Here is a 25,024-nt window from a genome sequence, read left to right as displayed (position 1 = left end):
GGGCCAAGAGTGTGAAGATTGTTTGGAAAGAAAATATACAGACACTCAGAAAAGAAGCTGGAAGTCTGGGATTAAAGGTAGAATTATGAGGCAAAAACCTCAATTTTGTGAGATTAAAATCAGAATTATGAGGAAAAGTATGATTTCAGTCAGATTTATGAGAAAAAATACTGATTAAAATCAGAATCATGAGGACAAATGATGATTTTAAGTAAGAATTCTGACTTTTTCCTCAAACTTTAATCTCATAATTTTATATTACAATTTGGAGGTGATTCCAATTCCATTTTTGTGGCTTCTCCCTCTCTAGGGGTCACCACAGATTTAATTTAGCAGAGATTTTATTTTTATATATACATACACTTGATGCAAACCTCTCATTTATCCAGGATTAGATTAGATTAGATTAAACTTTATTGATCCCACACTGGAGAAATTCACATGTTTAAAGACAGAGAATAAAGTAAATAAATAAATAAATAAATTAAAACATGTACCAGATACACTGGGTGAGGTCCCCCCGGGGCCGTAAAGCGTCTTGCACCGCCCCTGTGTGAGGGCAGGGGCGGGGACAAGAGAGAGAGAGAGAGAGAGAGACTGAGGTAGAGAGAGCAGCAGTTAGAGCGGGCTTCAGTCACTCAGTCAGTTTGTCGGTATGTAGCAGCGGCGGAGCTTCACACTGGGATTACAAAGAGTGGAAAAACGCTCCACGGACACGGAACACCAGCAGCGGGATTAAAAACCGAGCCACCCGGGATGAGACACACGCCACGCGCTTGAAGGAGGACCACAAACGCGCCGCTTCCCCGCTCATTTAGCACCGTTTTTCCACGAAAATGGCGAACGAGTCTCCGGCGAAAAGTCTCGGGGAGATAGACCTAGCATCCCTGCGGGTGAGTGAATGAGTGAACGAGTGAACGAGTGTCACGGGTGCATACTTAGCTCCTCATGCTCACACACGTCCACGTTAAAAGTGCTGCTATGGACACACACGGCCCTGCGGTGACTCGTCTTTTATCGTTTTTAATATCCGCCCCGGCGCTGCGAGGCCGGGCGCTGCCGGTGTCACACAGCGAGCTCACCCTTACTGTAATCAGGATTACACTGATTTCTTTTTAACAAAATAATCCCGTTTAATTCAAACGCTTTTCCTGTTTGTTCACACGCAGGATCCTGCGGGGATTTTCGAGTTAGTGGAAGTGGTCGGAAATGGAACCTATGGACAAGTGTACAAGGTTAGTGTTTTATATGTGTGTGTGTGCGGGGAGAAACTGGAGCACACACACACACACACACACACACTGTTGTGTTTGTTCTGCTCACCGTCTCAGGACGGTTATCACAGCATGTCCCCGCCCCTCCTGCGCTCATTCTCTGGACTGGATTATGTCTCTTACGCTCCTTCATATCCATGCATTGTTTCTTTCTTTATTACAAAAAGAAAAAAATAATCCCAGTCCATCTATTCTGGTCCCACAGAGGTGTCTCCTCCCTCCTCCTCCTCCTCCCTCCTCCCATCCACACCCTGCTGAAATATTCTCTCCATCCTCCACACTTAGTCTCATCCGTTCATCCCTGACAGCCGTTTCCACGCTGACCGACGTGAACGCCATTAGGTGGGCGGTGTTTCTTTGCGCATTCGTGCACATCATTGACCAGCAGGGCCTTGGCTTCATGTTGATGCTGCTGCTGCATCTGTAGGGATAGGCCGGTGTGTCCCATCATACACACACATGTTTGCTTAGCTGTCCCTGTAAGGACTCCACATTGACTTCCATTCAAGTGTTGTCCTTAAGGTTCTGCCTGATTAGGACCAGGTTTTGGTCCCATTTAAGGACTACTGTCGGTACATTTACATGCACAGTTTAATCGAGCTACGGCCGTAGTCCGGACAGCATGCCCAATCCGAGAGCAGAACGCCAAGTCTGACTAAGCTTATTCATGCAGGAATAATCGGACTATGAATCGCATTATCCAGTTAGTCCGACTAACATAGTCAGACTGTTTATATGACATTAAGAAAACAATATTATTGTCTTAGTCTGACTAAAATCAGACTTTTAACTTCCATTCATTTGGACCGTATAAACAGTGTTTACCCTCATTTTTACCATAACTAGTTCCTCAGAAATGAGGTTCTGCCTCATTAGGACCAGGTTTTGGTCTTTTGTGGACTACTGGTCCTGACAAGCTTCACTCAGTAAGTTTCACATGCACAGTTTTAATTAAGCTAAGGTTGTGGTCCAACGAAGACAGGCAACGGGACAACATGCCAAATCCGTGTATACATGCGGAGGAGAAAATCGATTTAAGTGACCACGTGAGCAACACCAAGTCCGACTCCAGTCTGACTAAGTGTATATACATGCAGTAGTAATCAGACTATGAATGTAATTATCCAGGATTGTAGTCAGACTGATGTGTTTACATGGCAGTAAGAAAGAGAATCCACGATACAATACTATGGTGATATTTAAATCATGATGCTATGTTATCACGACATTGTGATGCACATTTTTGCAGTTTTTACATATTGACGATTTTTGAGGCTAGCGAGCCTTTGTGAACGTCTGTGAGTCACCGTAACTAAGCAACGACACAATCACGGCCGTGTGTTTCCGTTTGTGTTGAATTGTAATTTTCTTTTTTGTCAGCGGAGTGTAAGCGATACTGTTGAGACGCCATCTTGATTTACTTTGAGGTTTTTTTTCCTCGACGTGTGTCGTGTTTGTGTTTTCTCTGTGGTTTAGTCGGAGGTCGTGAGCAGCTGTGAACGTACGATGGAAACGCTCGGATGCTCGGGAACATAAATGAACCCTGACGTTTTCAGTTCACTTCCTCAGGATTCACTGAATCATAACCACGTGTTTGAGTGAGGATGAACTCTGCCTGTGTGTGTGTGTGTGTGTGCACTTGATCCTCATGTTATTTATTTATATTTACTTACAGAAAAGTGAACCGTAGCACCATGTGACAAAGAAATCATTAAAACTCAATCATTTTTGGTTTGTGGACAAAATAAGACATTTGATAACATCATTATTTACAGGTTTGACAAACACTGATCGACATTTTTCAATGCTTTCTCACATTTTATGGCCCAAAAGATACAAAGTTATTCGAGAAACTTATCAACAGATTAATCAGTAATGGAAATTGAAGAGAATGCTGAAAATGTGATTGCAATCTTTAATCTTTTACTGTGAACTGTGATTGCGAACTTCCAATTAGGATTGTGAACCTCCAACTTTGATTAAAAACTTCAAACTACGATAACTAACGCTGAACTCTGAACTGGGTTTGCGAACTTTTAACTATGTTTGCGAACTTTTAACTATGTTTGCGAACTTTAAACAGTGTTTTCGAACTTTGAACTATATGTGTTTGCGTACTCTGTACTATGTTTGCAGACTCTGAACTATTTTTGCGGACTTTGAACTAACTTTGCGAACTCTAAACTATGTTTTGTTCTCAGGCTGGTGATGTGGTGAATAACTGCACACAGTGTGAATGAATGAGTGAGTGAGGCTCTGCTGCAGCTGTGTGCACTGACAGCTGCTGGGATGGAAAATAAAATGGAAGGGAAGTTGGGGGGAGGTAGAGGGAAAAAAAGAGGAACCACAAAACACAGAAAGAGAGAGAAAAACAGAGAGAGAGAGAGAGAGAGAGAAGTCCTCACCCTTTAATCACCAATGTGTTTTTGTTTAGTTGCCAACATGAAGAGAAGAAGGTGATGGACCTTCATGTGTCATCCATATTTAATTTTTTTCATCAGTTTTTTCAGTGATGAACGTCTGAAATGTTAAGTCTAAACAGCTGCTGGGATGTTTTCACTTTAACCCGTCGTCCTCCAGTTTCACTGCATTTAGATCATTGTAAATATCTTCTATGAAACATGTGAGCAGACAGTTTTCATCTATCTCTGTTTATTGGTCGATTTTATCGGCTGAATTTACCTCCAAGAAAAATATAAAGTACAGTATATATATTCGGTTTTCAAATATTTGTTGGTATTATGGATTATTCTAAAGTTCAGCGCATGAGAGCGAGTGACAATAATGCAGGGTTTACTGTCACACAAACCAGAAAATATTCACAAATCAGAAATACCTGTTTTAATTATTCTAATAAACACATAATCTGTCCTCAAAATAGTCTACGATTAATCTAGTAATCGATGAATAGTTGATAAACTGATATGGAGCAAAGAAACTAGAACATTTGTTATAAATAGAACAAAGAAATCATTGAAACTCTGTTATTTTTGGTTTATATCGAGGTTTAGGGTGACGTTTCTCAACATTTCTTGACATTTTGTCGAGTGAAACTTTAATGGGGGAAACACACTCGTTAATCCTAGTCCTACTTCTGCTAGCATTAAGATATTTCGTGTTGACAAGTGACAGAAGTGAAACGGAGCTGTGGTTTTCTAATCTGACCAAACTCTGTCAATAATAAGGTTCTCAAATGTCTTCTTTTTGTCCACAAACCAAAATGATTCTGTTTTAATGATTTCTTTATTATATGGAGCAAAGAAACCACAAAATATTCATGTTTAAGAAGCTGGAAAACTGGTTTGAATTATTCTAAAAAACACTCAAATTGATTAGTCTGTTCTCAAATTAGTTGACTATTAATCTAGTAATCAATTAATAGTTACAGCACTGATATTATAACACGTTTTCAGATGTTTCTGCTTCTTAAATGTGTATATTTTCTAGTTTCTTTGATCCGTATCACAAAGTAATCATTAAGAGTCAATTATTTTTGGTGTATTTCGAGGTTTAGTGAAAGATTTCTTGACATTTCATGGACCAAAACAAATCATTTAAGTGGGAAAACACTTGTTAATCCTAGTTCCACGTCTACTAGTATTAAGATATTTCATATTGACATGTGACAGAAGTGAAACGGAGCTGTGGTTTTCTAATCTGACCATCGCAGCAAAGCCACTAACTTCTCCTCGCTGCACTGATGACTTCCGCCGTTTCACTACTTCCTCATAAACATCCACCCGCTCCCCGTTGGCCCCGCCCACTCCAGGCAATATCAGCACAAACAAAACAGATATTTTCTGCTTCTTCCTCTGTGGAGATTGAAATTATTCTCAGTTTGATGAGTTTGTTCATCGCATAAACCCTTAGGACGTCGCGCCTCATTGGCTCATTGAAAATCCAGCAAGTCATAAATGGGTTAAACCATTTCCTTTGAGGAGGGGGGGGGGGTTCCCAGCCTCACATGCTGAGTGTGCTCATACCCTCGGGTTTTTAAAATTCCTTCTGTAGCTCTAATTTATTTTTTTGCCTCCCACAGTTGAATGAAAACACAGAGACGGTGAACTTTGTCCTCTTTACTCTTGTTTGCTGTGACTGCAGTGATAACTTATTCAGGTTAAACCCAGGTTAGTTGTTCAAGTTGAGCTTGAATACGTTTATTTTCTTGGATTTCCTTTTTTACGTACGTGACATACATCCAAATATAAAAGCTACATGATCTTGCAAAAACATATTTATTTTATTTAACCTTTATTTTACCAGGCAGAACGTTAGGAACTGATTTATATTCACAATGTTGGCCCTGGCAAGTACCACAAAACCCTTGTAGGGGTTGAGGGAAGAGGGAAAACAGAAGATACAAACAACAGACACACAACAAGGAACAACAAAAAACAAAGTATATTTTGAAACTTAAGAACTGTGTCAAATTGTGACACAAGGAATTGAAATCTAAGTCTTACACCTCTAACCTTTTGATGACTCATTTAATAATCGATTAATTGTTGCGTCATACATGTATTGCGCTAGCCTGAGCGACAAATGTCATTCGTACCACCTCTCCTGGTACGAATTTGTGTGAGAGGAACCTATTGTTATCCTTCAGATTATTATTATTTTGTGGATTTTCGGTAATTTTTGAGCGGGTTAGCACGCATAACAACTGTCAGGTGTGGCGAAAATGCAATATTGGCATAGGGCTCGGACCTGTGTTGCACCAGGGCTCTGTAGCGCCACCCCTTAAGGCAGCCTTTTTCAAACTGGGGGGCGTGGAGACTCTCCAGGGGGGGGCGCAAGTTCTGTTTTTTTTTTTAAAGTCCTAACTAAAGTCTAGCAGGCGGAACTTTTGGTCTCGCTGTAAGCTGGACTCATTTAAGTGACGTACCACAACAAAACCTACACTGGTGACAAGGTTTGGATAATAGAGAAGTTTCTGAGGGGCAAAAAGAAAACTGTGCAACTAACAAGCCAACGTCAGCCGAACGGAACAATAATTCACGACGACCAAAACCCAAGACCAGAAAATGCCACCAAAGACCTCTCTGTGTGTTGTGTCTAAAAACATTGGCAGGGGACAGCATTTGTATTGTTAAAACAAAAAACATTTAATTGCACAGCAAATGATTGATATTTGTGAAGTATTCTTTGTTATCCAAATGTATTTATTGTTTAAAAAAAGGAAGCTATTATAGTTATAATTGCACATTTCATATTTTTATTTGAAAATTGCTTTCTCAAAAAGCAATATTAAGGTTATTTGTATGGCTAAAGCAAAAATGTCACGGGGCCCTCGGGAAATTTCTTCCTCCAAAGGGGGGCCCAACAGAAAAAGTTTGCAAACCACTGCCCTAAGGTGAAACGTGGATGGAGCACACCAAAATTAAATTGCGCTGAATTTCACAAAACTTGTAAGAACCCAAGACCAACAAAAAAGTCCATTGGGCCCACAGTGTCAACTCAACAGGAAGTTGGCCATTTTGAATTTGGCCATCCATCTTGGCAATTTGCACGCTTCAACTCGCCTGAGCTTGTTTATTGTACGGACATACAAATGTGACAGTTGACCCATCAATGCACTGTTTTACAAGAAAAAAAATAGAAAAGCACATTATTTCTTGATTAAGATGTTAAGATTACAGTTATTTACTTTCATTCCTCAACAGAAAAATGAGTTTTAGTGGTTGAATGTTTTTGTGTGATTCATTTGTGACTTTTTAGAGAAGAAACCCGGTGAGCCTCAGACTCAAATTTGGTTACAAAAAGTAAAATTTTATATGTTTCAATGCCAAATAAATAACAGTAAAATTATAAATTTTAAACAAATTTCCTATTTTATCCTCTGCTTCTTCATGTATTTGCCTTATAGAAACAGAGATTTATAATCTAATAAGATAAATCTTCTTCTTTTGGCTTTTTCCTTTAGGGGTCGCAGATAAATACCAGTATTTCCATAGTTTTCTCCTGGTTCCCGTTGTTTGAGGAGCTATATTTATAGGATATACAGTATATATGTATTTATAGGTCCAGACTGTGGCTTTGTGAAGTGCAGGAACTACAAAGCTGTCAGGAGGAATAGACTCAAACGCAAATGCTGCCTCACCGACTGCCTTCCGGCGATTCAAACTGGAATGTTTGGTCGTGTCTGCCGTGACCTTTGGCGACACAGGAAATAAAGCACGACCTAAAACAACGACTTCTCCAGAGCTGAGAACTGAAAGATTCCAAAAGTGCAGTGACCTTTTCCAAACACAAGAAGAAGAGGAAACTCTGTCATTCATCGCACAACAACAGGAACTTCCCTCTGTCACCGTTTATGAGGGTGAAGTCGGTGCAACACAGTCTTTGTTTTTAATGGTTTTATCACAACGTCAGCACCAAATTCAAAATGGCTGACTTCCTGTTGACTTCAGACCATGGTCCCGATGGATTTTTTGTTTGTCTTGGGCTATAACAAGTTCCCACCAGGTTTTGTGAAATTCGGTGCAACTTAATTTTGGCTTGGTCCATCCACGTTGCATCTTAGGGGCGCCCCCTATAGATCACTGGTGCAACGCACAGGTCCGAGCACTATGACAATATCGCGTTTTCGCCAAACCTCACCTCCGTGCCCAGTTCCCAGAGTTTTTATGCACGTGAACCCTCTCAGAAATGACTGGAAAACCACGGCCCTAATATTATATAGCCAAAGTCGCTTTACATTAAAAGCTACAAGACTGACAAACAAAAAGACATTGTTTTAAAACTATCCTGTATTTTTATGTTTGAAACCAGAAAAAAGATTCTGTGTGTGTGAGTGTGTGAGTGTGAGTGTGAGTGTGAGTGTGTGTGTGTGTGTGTGTGTGTGTGTGTGTGTGTGTGTGTGTGTGTGTGTGTGTGATGTAACCTCATTTCAAAATCATTTGTAAACACAGTTGCAGCACGAGTGAAAAGTGCAGTTTCCACATTATTCCAAAGGTGAAATAACTGCCAGTTGAAACATGATAACTTAGATCACAGAAGTTACATGAAAGGTGTTTTCCTTCTTTTTTCCGTGTATATAATGAGTGTGTTAGCAGTGACGGGCTCTGCCTGCTGGATACAGTGGAGTTAAAATTAGACTCACACGGCCTCAGACAGAATCTGGGTCATGTTGTTTGATGCTCAGTGTGTGGACTGATGCAGTGACTCTACTGCTGCAGAGGTTTCACCGTGGATTCACCGTGGATTCACCAGGGATTCACCGTGGATTCAGACAAACAGAGCTGCAGCTAACAGCTATTTTCTTAAGCGATTAATCGAGTAATTGCCTGTGGTCCATGAAATGTCAGAAAATGTGGTTTATTGTTTCTCAAACTTGGAAATGATGACGTTCTTTTGTCCACAAAACCAAAATGATTAAGTTTTTTAGTTGACGACACTACACTGTCTTATGGTAAAGTTATCGAATATGTTTGAATATCTTTTTTCCGCCGTTGCACTTTGTAGACGGTCCCTGAGCTCCGGTCTCACTCATGACTGCACGCAGAGATCGATGTAGTTTCACCGGTTCTTCTACGTTTGCTATGACTGAAATTATGTCTCGCATCTGTGAATATCTTTCAAACTTTATGGAATTAGATTTGTGTCGTTTTCCCCGTCGACATCCGACATCAATATCTAATGTTTATCGGATTCTAACAAAAATGTAGTCAGATGTTGACAGGGAAAACCTGTTACCTGTGTTTTTTTTTTTTTTGTCACAATTTTAAATTTTATATGGCAATGTAAGCAAATCTAAGCCACACAGGAGTCGTCCTTTCTTTCAGATCAGGAGTCATGAATATAATCATGAATATGAAACCCAGGTCTCAAAACACAACTCCTCACCAGCTTAGCTAACAGGGGTGACACATGATTGAGTTTGGGATGTCGACTAATTATCGATATATTTTCTTTTGTCCATTTTAGCCACTAGACCAGACTTGATGCTCAGTGGCCTCAGATATTTGAGTTGGAGACCCTCTGACCGACAGTAAATTAAATATTATAATAAATACATTTATTTTTTACAGATTACACATTCTTTTTTACACTCAAATGGACAAAGAGCCTGAAAGCAGACTGATGTAAACACTGACAGACACTCGTTGATTATGATTAATAAGGATTAATTAGGATTGTTAAGGATTTAACAAGTGACCCATTTTCTTTACCGCTGTGATGTCTCGTGCCTGTCGGCTTCTCTGAAGGCCCATGATGCAACACTGTGGTCTCGTGTAGTCTTGGTGTTGATGGTGGGGGGGGAGGTCGACGGACGCGTGCCGACAGATGGTTTGTTCTTAGCAGCTCAGACTCAGTGATGCTGAAGAAACTGAGAGATTTAACAAGTCTGTCCATGTGTCTGTCTGACGCGAGAAGAAGAAGAAGAGCTCTCATGTCCCCAAGAAACAAAAGACCTGAGATCTTCTAATCACCAAGGATTAAAACGCTTTGTCACCTGCATTTTTTTTTTTACAATTAAGTGTTTACATTTTGTTCCACTAGATCTGTATGGAACTATTACAATAGCTATTACGATCTTACGTAAACGTAACACAATTCATACTGATCTGTTAAAACGTCGCTGAGATATAAACACATCTATACTCCAAGTGTGTTACATTTAAATTGTCGCCATATCCAAAATCTAGAACCCGTCCCTATGAAACGTATTATTTTGGTATAGTGTCTCATTCTACATACACATACCAAATTTCGTTCAAATCCGATCATTTTTGAACCGTTTTTCTTTTTTTCTTTTTACAATTTTGCCCATTGTAATAAATGGGGATTTCTCGTATATTTGATCATTTTTGTGACATCATCAGTGCGTAAATTCTTACCAAAATTGAATGGGATCACCTACACATTGCAAAAAATACCATGTAACGTGAATATTTGTAGACGGGAAGTTGCTAACACAAGGACAAACATTCAGTCTTTTTTCATAGGTTTTTATAATTTTATGGACCAGAAAACATCTCCATTCATTCATAAATATTTGACAAATTCATTAATGGAAAAAACACATCAAACCTCAATATATGACCAGAATATCTACTGAATTCTGGCGCCTAAAGTCTTTATTATGAGACTTATCTTTTATATTTTATACCCAAGAACTTTGTGATACATTGGTAGTAATCATCATCATCATCATCAGTGCTTCAGTTGAGGTAGATTCCTGATGGCAAATGTCAAAAGTATTATTATCTCTTAATAGTTTAATTTAACTTCTGTTTCTTTGGTGAGTGATATGACGTCCGTCTGTCTGCACTGATTTCTGCTTCCTCTTTTTTTCCTTCCTCGTCCTAATCGTCTTCCTCTTTTCTGCCTTTTTATTCCCTTTTTTTAAATTAATATTATATCGTCTGGCAAAACATGACATTTGCAGCTTTGTGTCTGTGTGACTGAAACAGTTTGCTCTTTGTCTTTATCGTGTAGACGTCGATATATTATGACACGAGACAACATGTGGTCTTAGATTTTGGATATTGTGAAGTGTCTGTAATGACTTTTCCTGATTTTAAAGGCGGTTGCATTGATAATCATCATATAACGATACACTAGAAAAACACATAGAAATTTAATTATATTAAAAAACAGTCAATAACACTTAGATTTAATTTTACGTCTAATTATTTGTGTTAAAGCAGAATTCATTTTGGGTCTCTTCATCTTTTGTTATCGTGATTTTTTTGTGCAATATATTGATTATCACAGAATCGTTGTATCGTGACATTATTGGTATCGTATATCTTATTGTAGAACAATACGATCGTAGTTGTAGGGTTATTTCTCTGCGCGGTACCTATCACAATATGATACGCGGTCCATAATACCAATAATAATGCGATACAACGATTCTGTGATTGTCAATATATATCGCAAAGACAGTCATATATCGATACATTGCGATATCTGTGGAACTGAATATTTGCCCTGTCGATTATCGTATTATTACACAAGGAAGGACAACGATAGATCGCCAAATCGATATTGTGACCCACCCCTAAGTAGTTTGTAAGATGTAGTTCGTAGGTGAGGGTTACAATATTTGATTCATGTCTCCACACGGTGGCGCTGCTCAAAGGAATGAGAGGGAAACACTTATCTTTTCACGTTAACGTTTTGATTTCTTTAGTCGGACAGATATCGCTGTACGATTGTATTGCGATATATTGATTGTCACAGTATCGTAATATTATTGGTATCGCGTATCGTACCCTGTGATTCCCCGGCCCTCAGTTGTAGGTGTGTTTCTCTGTGTGGAGATTAGGAATGTGAATCACGGGACAACCTCTCAATACGATACGCGGTACGTGTACGTGTATTGCGAATAACGATTCTGTGATATTTAACATATTGCGAGACAATCGTATTGCGGTACATCTATCGGTATCGTGTATCGTGCATCGTACCCTGTGATTTCCCTGGCCCTCAGTTATAGGGTTGTTTCGCCGTTGTTTGCTTTAATAAGGAGTTAATCCAGTTAAATGATGTCTCCTCTTGTCACAGACAATCCTCCCTTTGTGTTTCTTCCTCTCGCAGAGCAGATGCACTGACACAGACACAACAGCACCACATTTCTGCCGCTTATCTGCTGCTTCACATGTGGGAGCTGCTGTTAGAAGCTCAGAGGTTTTCTCCTCTCAGGGAGGATTGATGATTGTTGGGTTTAAGTCTCCCCCGTGTCGCTGCTGTAGCTGCTGCAAATACTCCACGTCCACGTGACCAAAACCTGAAGTCCAGATGGAGACGCGACAGGAAAAGCTGAGTGTGTGTCAGGGAAAATGGTGAAAGCATCAGTCACGTGTGTTTAGATGGCTTTCATTCCTCTCTCTCTCTCTCTCTCTCATTTTCCCAGAACTCCACCCTTATTGATTTTCCACAGTCGCAGATAACATCTCGTACAACAGCCCCTTCATTCTGTTATCTGTGACCTGCCCCGGTCTGATAAAACCCACTGAATGCCTCTGTGTTTAGAGCCAAAATGGCCGCCACCTGGACGTCTGGTTCTTTGTGTTTACTCCCCGAAAAACAATGCAATGTCAAGTTGTTGATGTTTGAACTCCTCTGGCTTTGTGTGTTTAAACAATGTCATTTCTTCCGCTGTCGATTTTTTCCCAAAATCCTTTTTATTAAAATAAAAGCCAACAACATAATAAGTCGTAAATGTACATTTATTTGTCGGAGTTATTTTGGAATTCCGTAACTTTTTTAGACACCATGTTTATCTCAGATGTCCACTTGGACGTTGTTGTGAAGGGACGCTGCTCTGGTCCCACACACATCACGTCCCCCTCTGGAATATAGTCTTGGCAAAATGTTCCTGAACTCTCGGGAAAAACCCTGAAATATCAGTCAAATCCACGATTTCTGAAATCATTGGACCCTACTGTATATCAGATAAGATAATAACAAAGGTCGTAGTTTGATGACATCAGGAAGGTTGTGTGGGATCGTGACGACTATTATGTCACATTTATATCCTCTGTGAATCTGTTACCTTGGATTTTAATCCATATTTTTATGTTTTTAAGGAGCGTTGGGAACATTTGGCCCGACATAAATACCTGTTTGTTTCATATAATATATATTTTTAGATTGATTTAGTCTCGGGGCCCACAAAGTGAAGCCAGTGTGGAAGTGTCTGACACATGTATTCTCTTTATTCACCATCGGGGGCGACTCCACTGGTTTTGTTTGCAAGTCTGTGAGGAAAATGAGCTTCTTGTTTCCTTTCACTTCATTTATAATACACGATGTTTGATGCCAATTGTTACAACTCATATTTAGCGGAAGTCTCTGAGAACAAAAATGAAAAGAAAAAATGAAAAGAAAAAAATGAAAAGAAAAAACCTTGAGGGTTGACATTTGAATCCAATAAATGATATCAAATTAAAGTAATGACCCTGGGAAAAGTCTCACTGTTGTTGCTGTAGGACCAGCTGACCAGCCCCAGGTTATGAGATGATTATTTTTTATAGATGAGATTAGGTTTTCCAGGAATGAGACTAAATGTTTGGACGAGCCTCGGTCTGTGAATTTGTCTCAGACTTGTGTGTGAAGTGGACAAAGTCGCCCGCCAGATAAAGGCACAATCCTCCTGTTGGCCATTTGTAGCCCCTCCCCTTCTGTACACACACACACACAGGCGAGCCAGTCTGGACGGTCGGGGCTTGTAATGACAGTCGTCGGCCTGTCTAAGCTTCTGTAGTTTAAACAGTTGGACGTGTGTGTGTGTGTGTGTGTGTGTGTGTGTGTGTGTGTGTGTGTGTGTGTGTGTGTGTGTGTGTGTGTGTGTGTGTGTGTGTGTGTGTGTGTGTGTGTGTGTGTGTGTGTGTGTGTGTGTGTGTGTGTGTGTGTGTGTGTGTGTGTGTGTGTGTGTGTGTGCCATCTGGACAGAGAAAACAAAGCTGCTAATTTGTCCCGAGTACCAGCTCAAGAGAAGTCTTTAAAGAACACGATGTTGGTCAGAAGGAAGTTTTATTTTATTCATCGTAAAGTTAAAAAGCTGCAGTAGATTCATACTTTTTTGTCTTTATGGACTTTGAGGAAGGAATTAAATGTTCGCTCGATGTCCATGTGAACGATCTGCACCACTCAGGAAATTCAGAAAATGTCGTATATCTTCAGGAAAAGTTGTAAATCGTGTCGCATATCATCAGGAAATGTCGTATATCGTGTCGTATATATCTTCAGGAAATGTCGTATATCTTCAGCAAAAGTTGTATATTTTCAGGAAATACCGTATAGCTTCAGGAAATGCTGTATATCTTCAGGAAAAATCGTATGTCTCAATAATCTGAGATTTAAATTGTAAAATCAGCCATGAAATGCAGTTTTAAAGGTTTTTCCAAGTTCACTTAGTTTAATTAAATGTTAAAAGTGTAAATGTTGCTCTTTCATGATCTAAAGGTCGGATTATTGGCCGTAATCTGAGACACAAACGCACAGCTGAAAGAGACATAAGAGGGAAAATTGTCAAAATATCACATTTAACAATCCAAAATCCACTTTTGTATCAAAAATTGTAGTACATAATGAGAATTGAACTAATGAGTTAACAAATCATTTTACACTGATTAAAGTTCACATCCAAGAATAAAATGACTGATTTTACTTGTCATTTTCATAAATTCTTCATGGCGCCTTTTTAAATCAGTTTTAAATAGATTATTTTTTCTGCAACAATTTATCTTTTTATTAAAAATAACCTTCTGTATTCTTTCCATTTAAAAGCTAATTGCGAGAAGACTACTTTACATTTCTGCTTAAAGCTGTAAAAAAAAACAGAAAAAAACCCAAACACACTATGTTTACTTCAATCAAATGAAGGAAATCCTGTCATGTGACAACCTGGAACGACAAAAGAACAGATTATTTGTTTTTTTTCTTCATTATTGGCAGATATTCATCTTGTTGACTGTAGGCAAATAATAAATAATCTGCATTATGTAAACTGTACAAAAAACCAAACCATTTTAGTTGAATATGAGGTCATGTTGTAAATGTAAACAATACCATTTTCCTTTTGTTTTTAGTAGATTTTTACTACTTTTTCTATTCAGTCTCTTCACTGTCTAGCTCCCTCTTCACCACACACAGGCACTGGTTGCCGTGGCGATGATAAAGCCTGTTTTTCTTCCGTGGACTTGTGTGGCTCCTCACAGTGAGGGCTGCTGCTGCTGCTGCAATGACGACGACTTTTCTCTTTTTTGTTTTCATCCACTTCAACAACAAACCCACCGTGTGAGCACTGCGTCAGCTGACCTCGCATCCTGCCGCGTGATTGGACCACGCGGGGGGATGAGGTCCTCGGTCAGCTGACAAGAACCGGGGCCTGCGATTGGAGCAGAGATTCCCTGAAGCACTTCCTCCTGTAGCCGGGCAGACTATCTGTGTGTGTGTGTGTGTGTGTGTGTGTGTGTGTGTGTGTGTAAACTCCCGTGAGCTCTGAGGGCTTTGAAAACAAGATGTTTACAGACAGAAACTGAAAACCTGACAAATAATCCGTTGCTAATCTGTCACCGTCACCGATGTCTGGGGAAAAAACTTGTGGAAGAAAAAGGCAACGCTGTTTCCAGGCAGACGCAGAGAATCGAACACACTCCAAATGAGTTTGAGAAGTTGAGGGAATATATTTCTGTGTTTGTGTCTCAGCAGCAGATTAAGATCAGTTTGATCCTGTTGTAAAGATAGCTCTGCTGCTGCTGTTGCCACAGGATTAGCTTCAAAGACAGGAAGTAACACGATGATGTCAAAGCAAAAACCACGAAAAACCGCTCAAATATACATTTTCTTCATTCATCATTCATGTTATATCATATATTAAAAAGAGTCGTGATATTTGTGTGTCTAAAAGTTTGTGTTCATAAAAACGAGCCACACAAACTTTGAAGTGTGGCGCATTTCCAAATTTCACGAATATTGTGTTTATATAGTTGGTGAAAATGAAGAATGGAAAAAAAAAAAGGGTCAAAGATTGTGGCCCGTGGTCCCAAAACTGGCACACCAGCATCATCAGTATGTGGCCCCGCAGATGATTGCTCGCATATTGAGTTCAGAGCTTTTATTCTGAAAAAATAGGAACTGGTTGAAATAGATTCTGTTGCTAGAATTGACCGTTAACTTAAAGTGAGTGTTTAGTTTTTGAAAATGTAAAATAAAGACTCTGCTGTTGTCATGGAGACCGCCCGTTTTGGGGAGTAAATGTCCGTAAAATAACAGTTTTCAGGGATTTTTAAGTCTTTTTAACTTAAAAATCAATTTTCATCATTACAGGCTCACGTTGTTGTTGTTGTTGTTTGTTGCACATGTGGCTGCTGGACACCTGTTGTTGCTCTCTGAATGTTGTGGGCAGCTGGTACTCGGGTCATTATCGGGTCAGATCTGTCCGTAACACCCTCCTCCTCTTCCTCCTCTTCCTCCTCCTGCGGCTATTTTCCAGACAGCACTGTATCCAATCTTTTGCTCTCCAGGTTGCCTTGGAGACGTGTTTGGAAAGTGTTTGGTAACACTGTTACTGTGTGTGTGTGTGTGTGTGTGTGTGTGTGTGTGTGTGTGTGTGTGTGTGTGTGTGTGTGTGTGTGTGTGTCCTTTCATGTTTTACATCAATAGATCAGAGAAGAGATGGATATTGAGTTCAATGATCTATCTATCTGTCTATCTATCTATCTATCTATCCATCTATCTATCTGTCTTTGATCATTTTAGATAAGATTTTGTATCATAACAGTTGTTTATCCAAACCCTTTTTGGAAGTGTCAGAAACACTTTTATTTTTGTAAAGTGTGTCCCAGAGTGGAAAAAACTTTAGTTGAAAAATGAGTTGTTGGGTCGTGTTAATCGTTGTTTCCCAAACATGGAAACGATGATGTTCTGAAAAGTCTGGTTTTGTCCACAAACCAAAAATGATTATTCTATTGTTATATGAATCAAAGAAAACTGAAAATATTCACATTTTAAGAAGCTGAAAAATCTGATCTACATCTTTTTATTTTTGCTAATTTAATCTTTTTGGAATGACATCGTTTTGCTTTGAGTTTCCATTTTGTAATGTAACAGCCTAAAACCTTTAACAGTATTTTAAAAGTCTTGTCCACAAAAAATTATTTAATTTTTATACCGATCAAAGGAAACAGAAAATACTCACATTTTTAGAAGCTGAAATATTTAAAAAAAAAAGTCAAAAATGAATCTAAAATAGTTGCTGATTAATTGAATAATTTATTGAATGAGTAATAAATTAATGTATGAGTTGTTGCAGCAGTGGTATGATTACATTTCTTGAAACGATTACGTGTTTACAGTAAACTTTTTAAGGTAACGTTGTTTTCCCACGTGGATAAAGCAGCCTAAATTGTCCTTGAGCACATTTAATAAGACATTCCTTGATAGGATTAAGTTTTTATTGTGTTGTATGTCATTTCTTTGTTTTGTTACATACAAATCTCCATTTAATAATCTGTAGTAGAGTCACATCGTCCTGTTAAACGCGGTGTCACAGAAAACACCTGCTCCTCACCACGTTATTACAAACTCTGACCTCTCATGATATCAGCAGCACGTCACCTGAGCACCTGCATTTCTGCAGGTCCAGTCTTCACCAACACGTTCACGACTTAAAATCAAAGTCTCCAGCCACTTGAAAATTCTTGATCCGTAGCCAAACTAAAACCATCAGAACAAGTCTGGACATGTTTGTGGTTCACAGTGACTGCTGCTCCTGCTCCTGCACCTGCACCTGCTGCTGCTGCTGCTGCTGCTGCAGCGGAGGAGGAGAGAAAACTCTAAAACACTTTAAATCTAACATTATGTGCTGCATATCGTGAAATTAAACACTGTAAAAAATGTTTACAATGCCGCGGGACGCTGAAAAACATTCACTTCTGTCCTTTTGTAGAACAAAGAGAAGCTTCTCATCGCAGTGAAGCTGAACACGGAACTTTTACTTTTAACATTTTAATGTTTAACTTTGACCATGTAATCTCATGAGGATACTGAGGGAAAAAGAAAAGTAAGCTGTTTTGAAATTTAAGTTGTAATATTATGAGTGTAACGTTGTAATATTATGGGGGAAAAAAAGTGGTGATATTACAACTTTATTCTCAATGTATTTTTAAAGTAAAGCCTGTACTCTTGTTATATAATCTGCAGGTGCAAATGTCGGTGATTTTTTATCAAACAATTATCGTTATCAGCAGAAAAAATAGTTTAGTAAACGTTCACATGCTTTGTTTTTTCATATTTACCATAAAAGCCCAGAATATCTTCACATTTTGGAAGCTGGAATTATTAGTAATTATTAGTCCCGTGTGAGAGGCCACTGCTCTCAGCTCAGCAAACAAACCAAAATAACACAAAAACGCTCTATTTTTAAACAGTTTTTAAAAACAAATATGTGATATAAAATGAATCATAATTTTTTAAAAAAGCACATTCTGTAAAGCCTGAAGATAACAACACTTAAGAACACACACACACACACACAAACGCACGCCCAGGACGTCCATATAAGGAGTTTAACTGTAAATTTACCCAGGGTGCACCTGCAGCACAGATCTGTGAGTTAAAGACAAAATAAAAGGCTTTGGTTGTAATTTGATATCTTGCTCTTACACACTTTAACCTTTTATCACCGTGTCATTGATCTGCAGTGAAATCAATCTTTGATCGCCCTTGCTTTGCCGTCTTAACGGCCACTGACCCTCCTCTTCCTCCTCCTCTTCCTCCACCACTGCATGATTTAAACCATCCCTCTGTCCCCGCCCCCTGTTGTTTGATTACCACGGTAATGTGTGAGGCATGCTGGGATTGCTGGTTTATTTTTGGAGCTCCACAGGACCTGGACATAGGAAAAGGTTAACATACGATCAGTGAAGGTGTTTTGTTTTAAAGTGTTCGCGTGTGACGGTGAACGCACAACATCTTTGTTTACTTTTAAAAATCTCTCACAATAACGTGACTCTGGTCAATTTCTATCATGGGAATAGTCGTGAATGAGGGAAAATGTCGTCTATCCCAGTGTTTCCCGAGCGTTCTGTCAGGGGATTCACTATTTTTTAGTTTTATTGTGACCAAAACCACATTAGAAATCATAATGTGTGCATGAATAAAACATCATGTAAATCATGACCAAAAAAAACATTTATGCTTAAAATTTCACAAGTTTGGGGACCCTAAAACATTACCCCACGACCCATCTTTGGGCCCCGAGCCAGACTTTGGGAGTCAATGGTCCAAAAATCTCTCTGATATCACAAATCCTGTCGCGATTTCTGTCAAAAATAATCACAGTTAGATATTTATTCTAAACCGTAGTTCAGTCTGCGTCTCACTGTCTCTTGTGGACGTGATGGACACAGTACACGTCTGTCTGGAGCACAGAGGACACACGGGTGGACGACGTCACTCCCGAGTTGAACAATGAAGCGCAGGCAGATGGACGTTGTCGGGCGGATGATGGAGAAGTCTGATGCCAGGACACCTGAGTGGAAAAGCTGAAGACGATTTACTGTCGCTTCAGTGGACACCAGAGTCATTTACTCTCTCTCTCTCTCCATCTGTTCTGTCCTCTTCTCCTCTGCTGTAATCCCAGTTCTCCTCTCACTGACCGCAATAAATCATACCAGCCTTTCTACAGTTGGAGATTATCACACGGAGGACAACGGAAGACTTAGACCACGTCCAGACGGAGACGGCATGAAATGTAAACGATCTTCCAAAAAAAGTTCCCCCGTAACGACGCCATCTCCGTCCACACGGAACCCAGACTCAAACCGCTGTAGTACACACACCAGGACTGTAACACCGCTGCTGCTGCTACACCAGAAACAGAAAATAAACTAATAATACACCGTAAAATCAGGAAAACTTGATTATTTATTATATGGAGCAAAGAAACGTGAGAATATTCACATTTAAGCAGCCGAAAAATCACAGAAACTTGTTTTAACTGTTGGAAACAAAAACAAAAAAAAATAGTTGAAGATTAAATTAGTAATCGACTAATGTGAGGACTTGTTTGTATGTTTCTAAGTTATCTACAAACGTCGCACGTGGATTAGCACAGGCTGAACAAATCCACCATAAAGTTAGTACAACTTGTGGTTTTATTCACAGTCTTTGATGTCATCTCGATTTATCGGTCGTTTAGATATCGTCTGTGATTAATGGAAGTATTGAGTTGGCCGCAGACGTCCTTGTCAGACATGTCTTTGTGCTCTGCATCATTTAACCTTCTTCCAGCGAGAGGACGTTCTCCTGATCTGTCCACCAGCCCCCCCCCCCCCCCCCCCATAATTCTTCGTCTGTCTCACGTCACCAAAAAACCAAGCGGAGGAGACGCTCATTTGTCTGGAGGACACGTGGATGTGACTTCCTGTGGCTGACGCTTTGCTCTCTGGGTCTTTGTTTTCCCCAACATTACCGGGACGTCTCCGTCCTCGTCCCTCTTTCCCTCGCTGTAGGTTGAGTCTTTATGCCGCTGTACTCTATATTTAGAGCAGCAGCACACATGAATTGTGGGTCAGTATGTTGAGAGGAGGGAGGGGCATCACAGCCCACATGACTCCACATCTTCAAGTGGGGGAAAAATTTGACCATATTTGCTTTTATTTTAAAATTAGAACGTAAAGAAACAAACAGGAAGTGTTGCTCATGTGCCGTGCGCACACAATGACCCGCGCTGTGCTGCGTTAATAGGGTTTGGGTGGAGCTGAGTCCAGTTATTATTACTATTATTATCATTATCAGAGTGTTGTTATTGAACTTTTCCCGACGTGTTCATTTAACTCGTCTCGGAGCAACAGCAACACGACGGTAAACATCACGGCATCTCGGCAAAAAATATTATAAATAGAACGTATACATGAAGACACGAGAGCAAACAAAGCAACAGGGGTTTGATGGGTGGAGGTTTAGGGTTTGTCAAGCTGGGAGTGTGCTGTGAATCTCCTGAACAGCAGAACTTTCTCGTCTTTTTTTCCTCTCCAATAACATCATAAATCTTATAAGATAATACGTAATTCATGGTATATAATTGTCAGTTGTGTACAGTTAGGTGTTTTTGATGGATGCTCCACCAGCGGTGCTATGCTAACCGCTAATCTGAGCCTGTTGACTTAAGGCTTTGACTTAATTACTCTTTCACGCCTTATAATCCCACATCTTTGTGTGCGTCGCTTTTAAAGGAGCACCGTTTGTGCCGTTTTTCCAGTTTGGGCCGCTGATCTGACTCAGTTTCTCTCTGCGGCTGTGAAAGAGAAACGTGGTGTCTTCATTCTTTGTTTTTGAATGCCCACAAAGGCCTTTTCACGGCACTGAGACCCAGTGAAAAGTAGCACGACTGTTTGAATGTGATTGAATGTGAGGTTACTGTTGTTTTATGTCGGAGCCTTCTTCAAGGTGGAGACATTGAAGAAGGAGGCCTTTGTATGATGTGACACAGCTGTACTGGCTGTTAAATTCAGTTTATCTTATGCTGTATCTTTTATTTACTTCTGATTAAACTATGTTAACATAAAAAAACAAGTGTTTTCTGGACATAAACAGGTGTACAAGAAGTTTTTGAAAAAGTAACTATCCAAAAATTATTGGAATCATTCGGTGCCAGTTTTGAAAAGTCTTCAACCGCGTGAAACTAATCAGAAATGCTGTTTTTGTTTCAAACACACCAAACCCCATCGGATTTCTTTGTATTTTTAAAGATTCCTCATTGAATACTTTGTGAAAACTGGTTTTTAAATTACTTTTAAGTCTTTTTAAGTGATTTTTAGCTGATCTACAATTCGGCATCATCTGCTCGCCCCTGTTGTGATTTTAAACGTGCTGTTTTAAAGTACAGCAGCTGAATAACGTGGCTTTAAACTGACATACCTGTGGACTAAAACTTTCGGTTTTTTGATTCTCTAACTCTGTTTCCATCTCATCTGTTAGATTTCTTTCTCCATCTTCACATCTCGTCCCAAGCAAATGTGCTAATGTTTTCTGGACATAAAGCAGAAATGCTGTTTTTGTGCCAAACACACCAAACCCCATTGGATTTCTTGATATTTTTAGAGATTCCTCATTGCATGTCCAAAGTGGATACAGGTTTTTACTTACTGTTAAGTTATTTTTAAGCAATTTTGAGCTGATCTGCAATTTGGTATCATTTGCTTGCCCTAGACGTAAATCTAAAGGTGTTGTTTAAAAGCAAAATAGCATATAAGCCCATTTTCAAAAGTTTTTTGGACTTAAATGGCCGTACAAGATCAGAAATGCTGTTTTTGTGCCAAACACACCATTGGATTTCTTGATATTTTTAGAGATTCCTCATTGCGTGTTTTCTGTGAAACTGGTTTTGAGTTACATTTAAGACTTTTAAAGTGATTTTTCAGCTGATCTACAATTCGGCACAGCTTCCTTGCCCTCGTCATGATTTTAAAGGTGTCATACTTCAGTCGTTTGTTTCATCAAATTGTGGAAATTGTGGATTTTGAAGTATCTCTGACATTGTTTGCATCTCTTTTTAGACGCGCCTAAAACTCGGGTTTGAAGAAGCCTTTTCTGTAGCTGCCTTCAATCCTTCACTGTCTTGTACCTTTTACTTTGCACTTGGTTGTGTTTAAATGTTTAAATGTAAACCTGAGATGTCCTCAACAAAAAAAGCAGGAGTTCTTGTCCAACAGAGACCCAGTGTTATCCAATCCTCAGTCTAACATTTCCCCTCTGTTCCTCGGTCTGCTCTCTCTCTCTTTTTTTTTTACAGCTGTGTGTTTTCACTGGCGGTTTCTAAAGCATCTCCGTCTTAATTAAGCGTGCCTCACCCTTCCCTGCGCTGAAAAAAGAGCCCGCTCTCTTTTATTACGGCCCGCTGTGAACGTGAAACCCTCTTCAGACCTCGCTCCTCACCGTCTCGGGCGCCCTATATTTACCAGAGCCACCACCCGCTCTCCCCTCCCGCAGAACCCCCTCATTTACTCTCACAGGCCTTTTGAAGAGGTGATAAAAATGCCAGTGTAGAAAGTTCCAGTGGTTTGGATATCGCCCTGCCCTTCTTTTTTTTTCCAGAAATGGAAGGGCACAGTTATCATCTCTGGGCTGCTACCGAATCATCGCAAAGACACGAGAAAACACCAAATCATTAGATTAAAAATAAAAGCAGTGACTGTGCTCTTTGCTGCAGCTTCCTGTCTGGTGGTCTGCAGGGATGAAGCCGAGCATCAGACTGCAGGGGTGCATGCTGCAGAGGTGAACGCGGTCCAGACTCCAGCTTTAAATAACACACAAGGATAAGGAGAGAGAGAGAGCTTCTCCGAAAAGCTTGGCACAGTTTCCGAGCTCTTTGAAGATCCTCCTCCCTTCTTTCCAGTCTTCCTTCCGCCTGTAAGTTCTGAGGATTTGGCCCGTGTGCCACTTCTTCCCGCCCTGCGCTGAACACTGCAGTGTCCTGTTCACCTTCTATCAAAGGGCCCGAGTCATCGAGGAGAAGAGCGGAGGTTTGGTTTGAAACGGGGCCGAACCGTTCCGCTCCATCTGATACATCAATACTTCATCGACTGCAGGGGAAACCTTTCCTGTGTCCGTGACTTTTCTCATGTCTGTCTGAAGAAGCTGCTTTGGGTCAGTTAACTGAAGTCTGAGAGGCTCCGTGTGGGAACACAAGTGTTCACAGACGAGGTTTGGGCGATGTGGCTCAAAATTGAAATCTTTGATTTTTCCCACACCAAACTCAAAACTTTCCCACAGATTTATGATTTCAATCCTTCATTTTCTTTAAAAGTAAACTAGTAATTCATCAAATATCTTCCAGCTGACGAGGGTTGAAAAGCAGGGTCACACACCCTGGACCAGCCGCCAATCCACAATCATTCACACCTGTGGTCAATTTAGAGTGTCCAATTCACCTTTGCATGTTTTTGGAATGTGAGAGAAAACCATAGAACCCACAGAGAACCCACCAACCACACAGGGAGAACTTGATCACAGCACACAGAAAGACCCGTGGGATAGGAACGTATGTAGGAGGTAGGTAGTGTGAACCAGAGTAGGTAGCTATGGTTGGTTGTAACTAAGAAGGTAGGGTAGGAAAGTATGTAGGAGGTAGGTATTGTGAACTGGTAGGTAGGCAAGTAGGGTAGGTAGGTAGGTAGGTAGGTAGGTAGGTAGGTAGGAAGGCAGGTATCTGGGTAGATATATAGGTAAGCCAGGTAAATTGGTATGTATAAAGTAGGTGAATATTCTCGAGTCATGCTTATTTGAGTTCCAGGTTCAAGTAACATGAGTAAAAATTGTCTTGTGTCCAAACTTGCACAATAACCCAGGGCTCCTTTTTGTTGCTAAATGCACCATAATTCAAACCCTCATCTTCTAGTTTTGAATGAATATTCATATTGATAAGGTTTTAATGTGTGGTCTGTGTTTAAGTGAATCTTTTGGACGACAATGATCTGTTGAATACATGCTGCATATCTTTTTCGCCACCACTTGCATGTGCAGTGATGAAAAGCCCTGATGCAGTGGTTTGTTGGCCTGGTTATATGTGATATCCATATCACTGATGGTCATTCCTTCCTGTGAGTCTAAAAATGGGGCCACAGCCTCTATAGCCCATTACGTTATGGAAAGTTGCACCGGTGCCCAGAATGTAGAATGTAGCCCCCTTACTACGACTAGATCTGATTACAGCAGCTATGCACTGCTCTCTCTCTGTTTCTCTTCTTATTTCTCACCCCTGTTTTCTTGCCTAATAATAATCATGACTCACTCTGTACGGCGTATTATTAATCAAATGTTCTGAACTCCAGCGCATGAGCAGCCTCAAGGTGCATTCAAGGAACCTCGCAAATGTCATCACTTCTTCAAACACACAGAAAGCCCACTAACTAAATGCTTTATGTCGCTGCTGCCACCTTGTGGTAATGGATACACAACAAATTAGGTTGTCATTGGATCACAAAGATTTGTTTTGTCTTTTTTAGTATATTACGAATAGTCACAGTAACTGGCTGACACTTTATAACCAATCAAATAATCATTTACTCAGGCCCATCCCTACTAATAACTCCTAGTTATTACAAATTATGCATTTATTATTGTTCACATAAACTTATGCAAACTCCATGCAGAAAGGCCCTTGTTCCAACCGGGGCTCGAACCCGGGTCTTCTCGCTGCAAGGCGAGAGTGCTAACCACTACATCACCGTGTGGCCCCATCCAAAAGTTTGTTATTTCGTTTTTTTGCGTCATTTTTTAAAAGCAGCACA

General features: G+C 40.0%; 1 protein-coding gene across 5 annotated transcripts in view; it reads left to right on the top strand.

Annotated features, from left to right (window-relative positions):
• The first annotated feature begins 622 nt into the window (after positions 1–622).
• The window catches only part of map4k4 (mitogen-activated protein kinase kinase kinase kinase 4), a 74,289-nt gene continuing 49,887 nt past the window's right edge, over positions 623–25,024 (top strand). For 4 of the 5 annotated variants that reach the window (XM_058623283.1, XM_058623282.1, XM_058623281.1 and 1 more), the window contains exons 1-2: positions 623–893; positions 1,170–1,235. In XM_058623283.1, the coding sequence (XP_058479266.1) occupies positions 837–893; positions 1,170–1,235 (123 nt within the window). In that variant the 5' untranslated portion in view covers positions 623–836. The remainder of the gene's footprint in view (positions 894–1,169; positions 1,236–25,024) is intronic. The other variant, XM_058623284.1, reaches the window with a different exon arrangement.

This window comes from Solea solea, chromosome 2, assembly GCF_958295425.1.
Source record: "Solea solea chromosome 2, fSolSol10.1, whole genome shotgun sequence".
Taxonomy (NCBI): Eukaryota; Metazoa; Chordata; class Actinopteri; order Pleuronectiformes; family Soleidae; genus Solea; species Solea solea.
The sequence above is the reverse complement of the archived record's forward strand: the minus strand, read 5'-3'. Positions and strand labels throughout refer to the sequence as shown.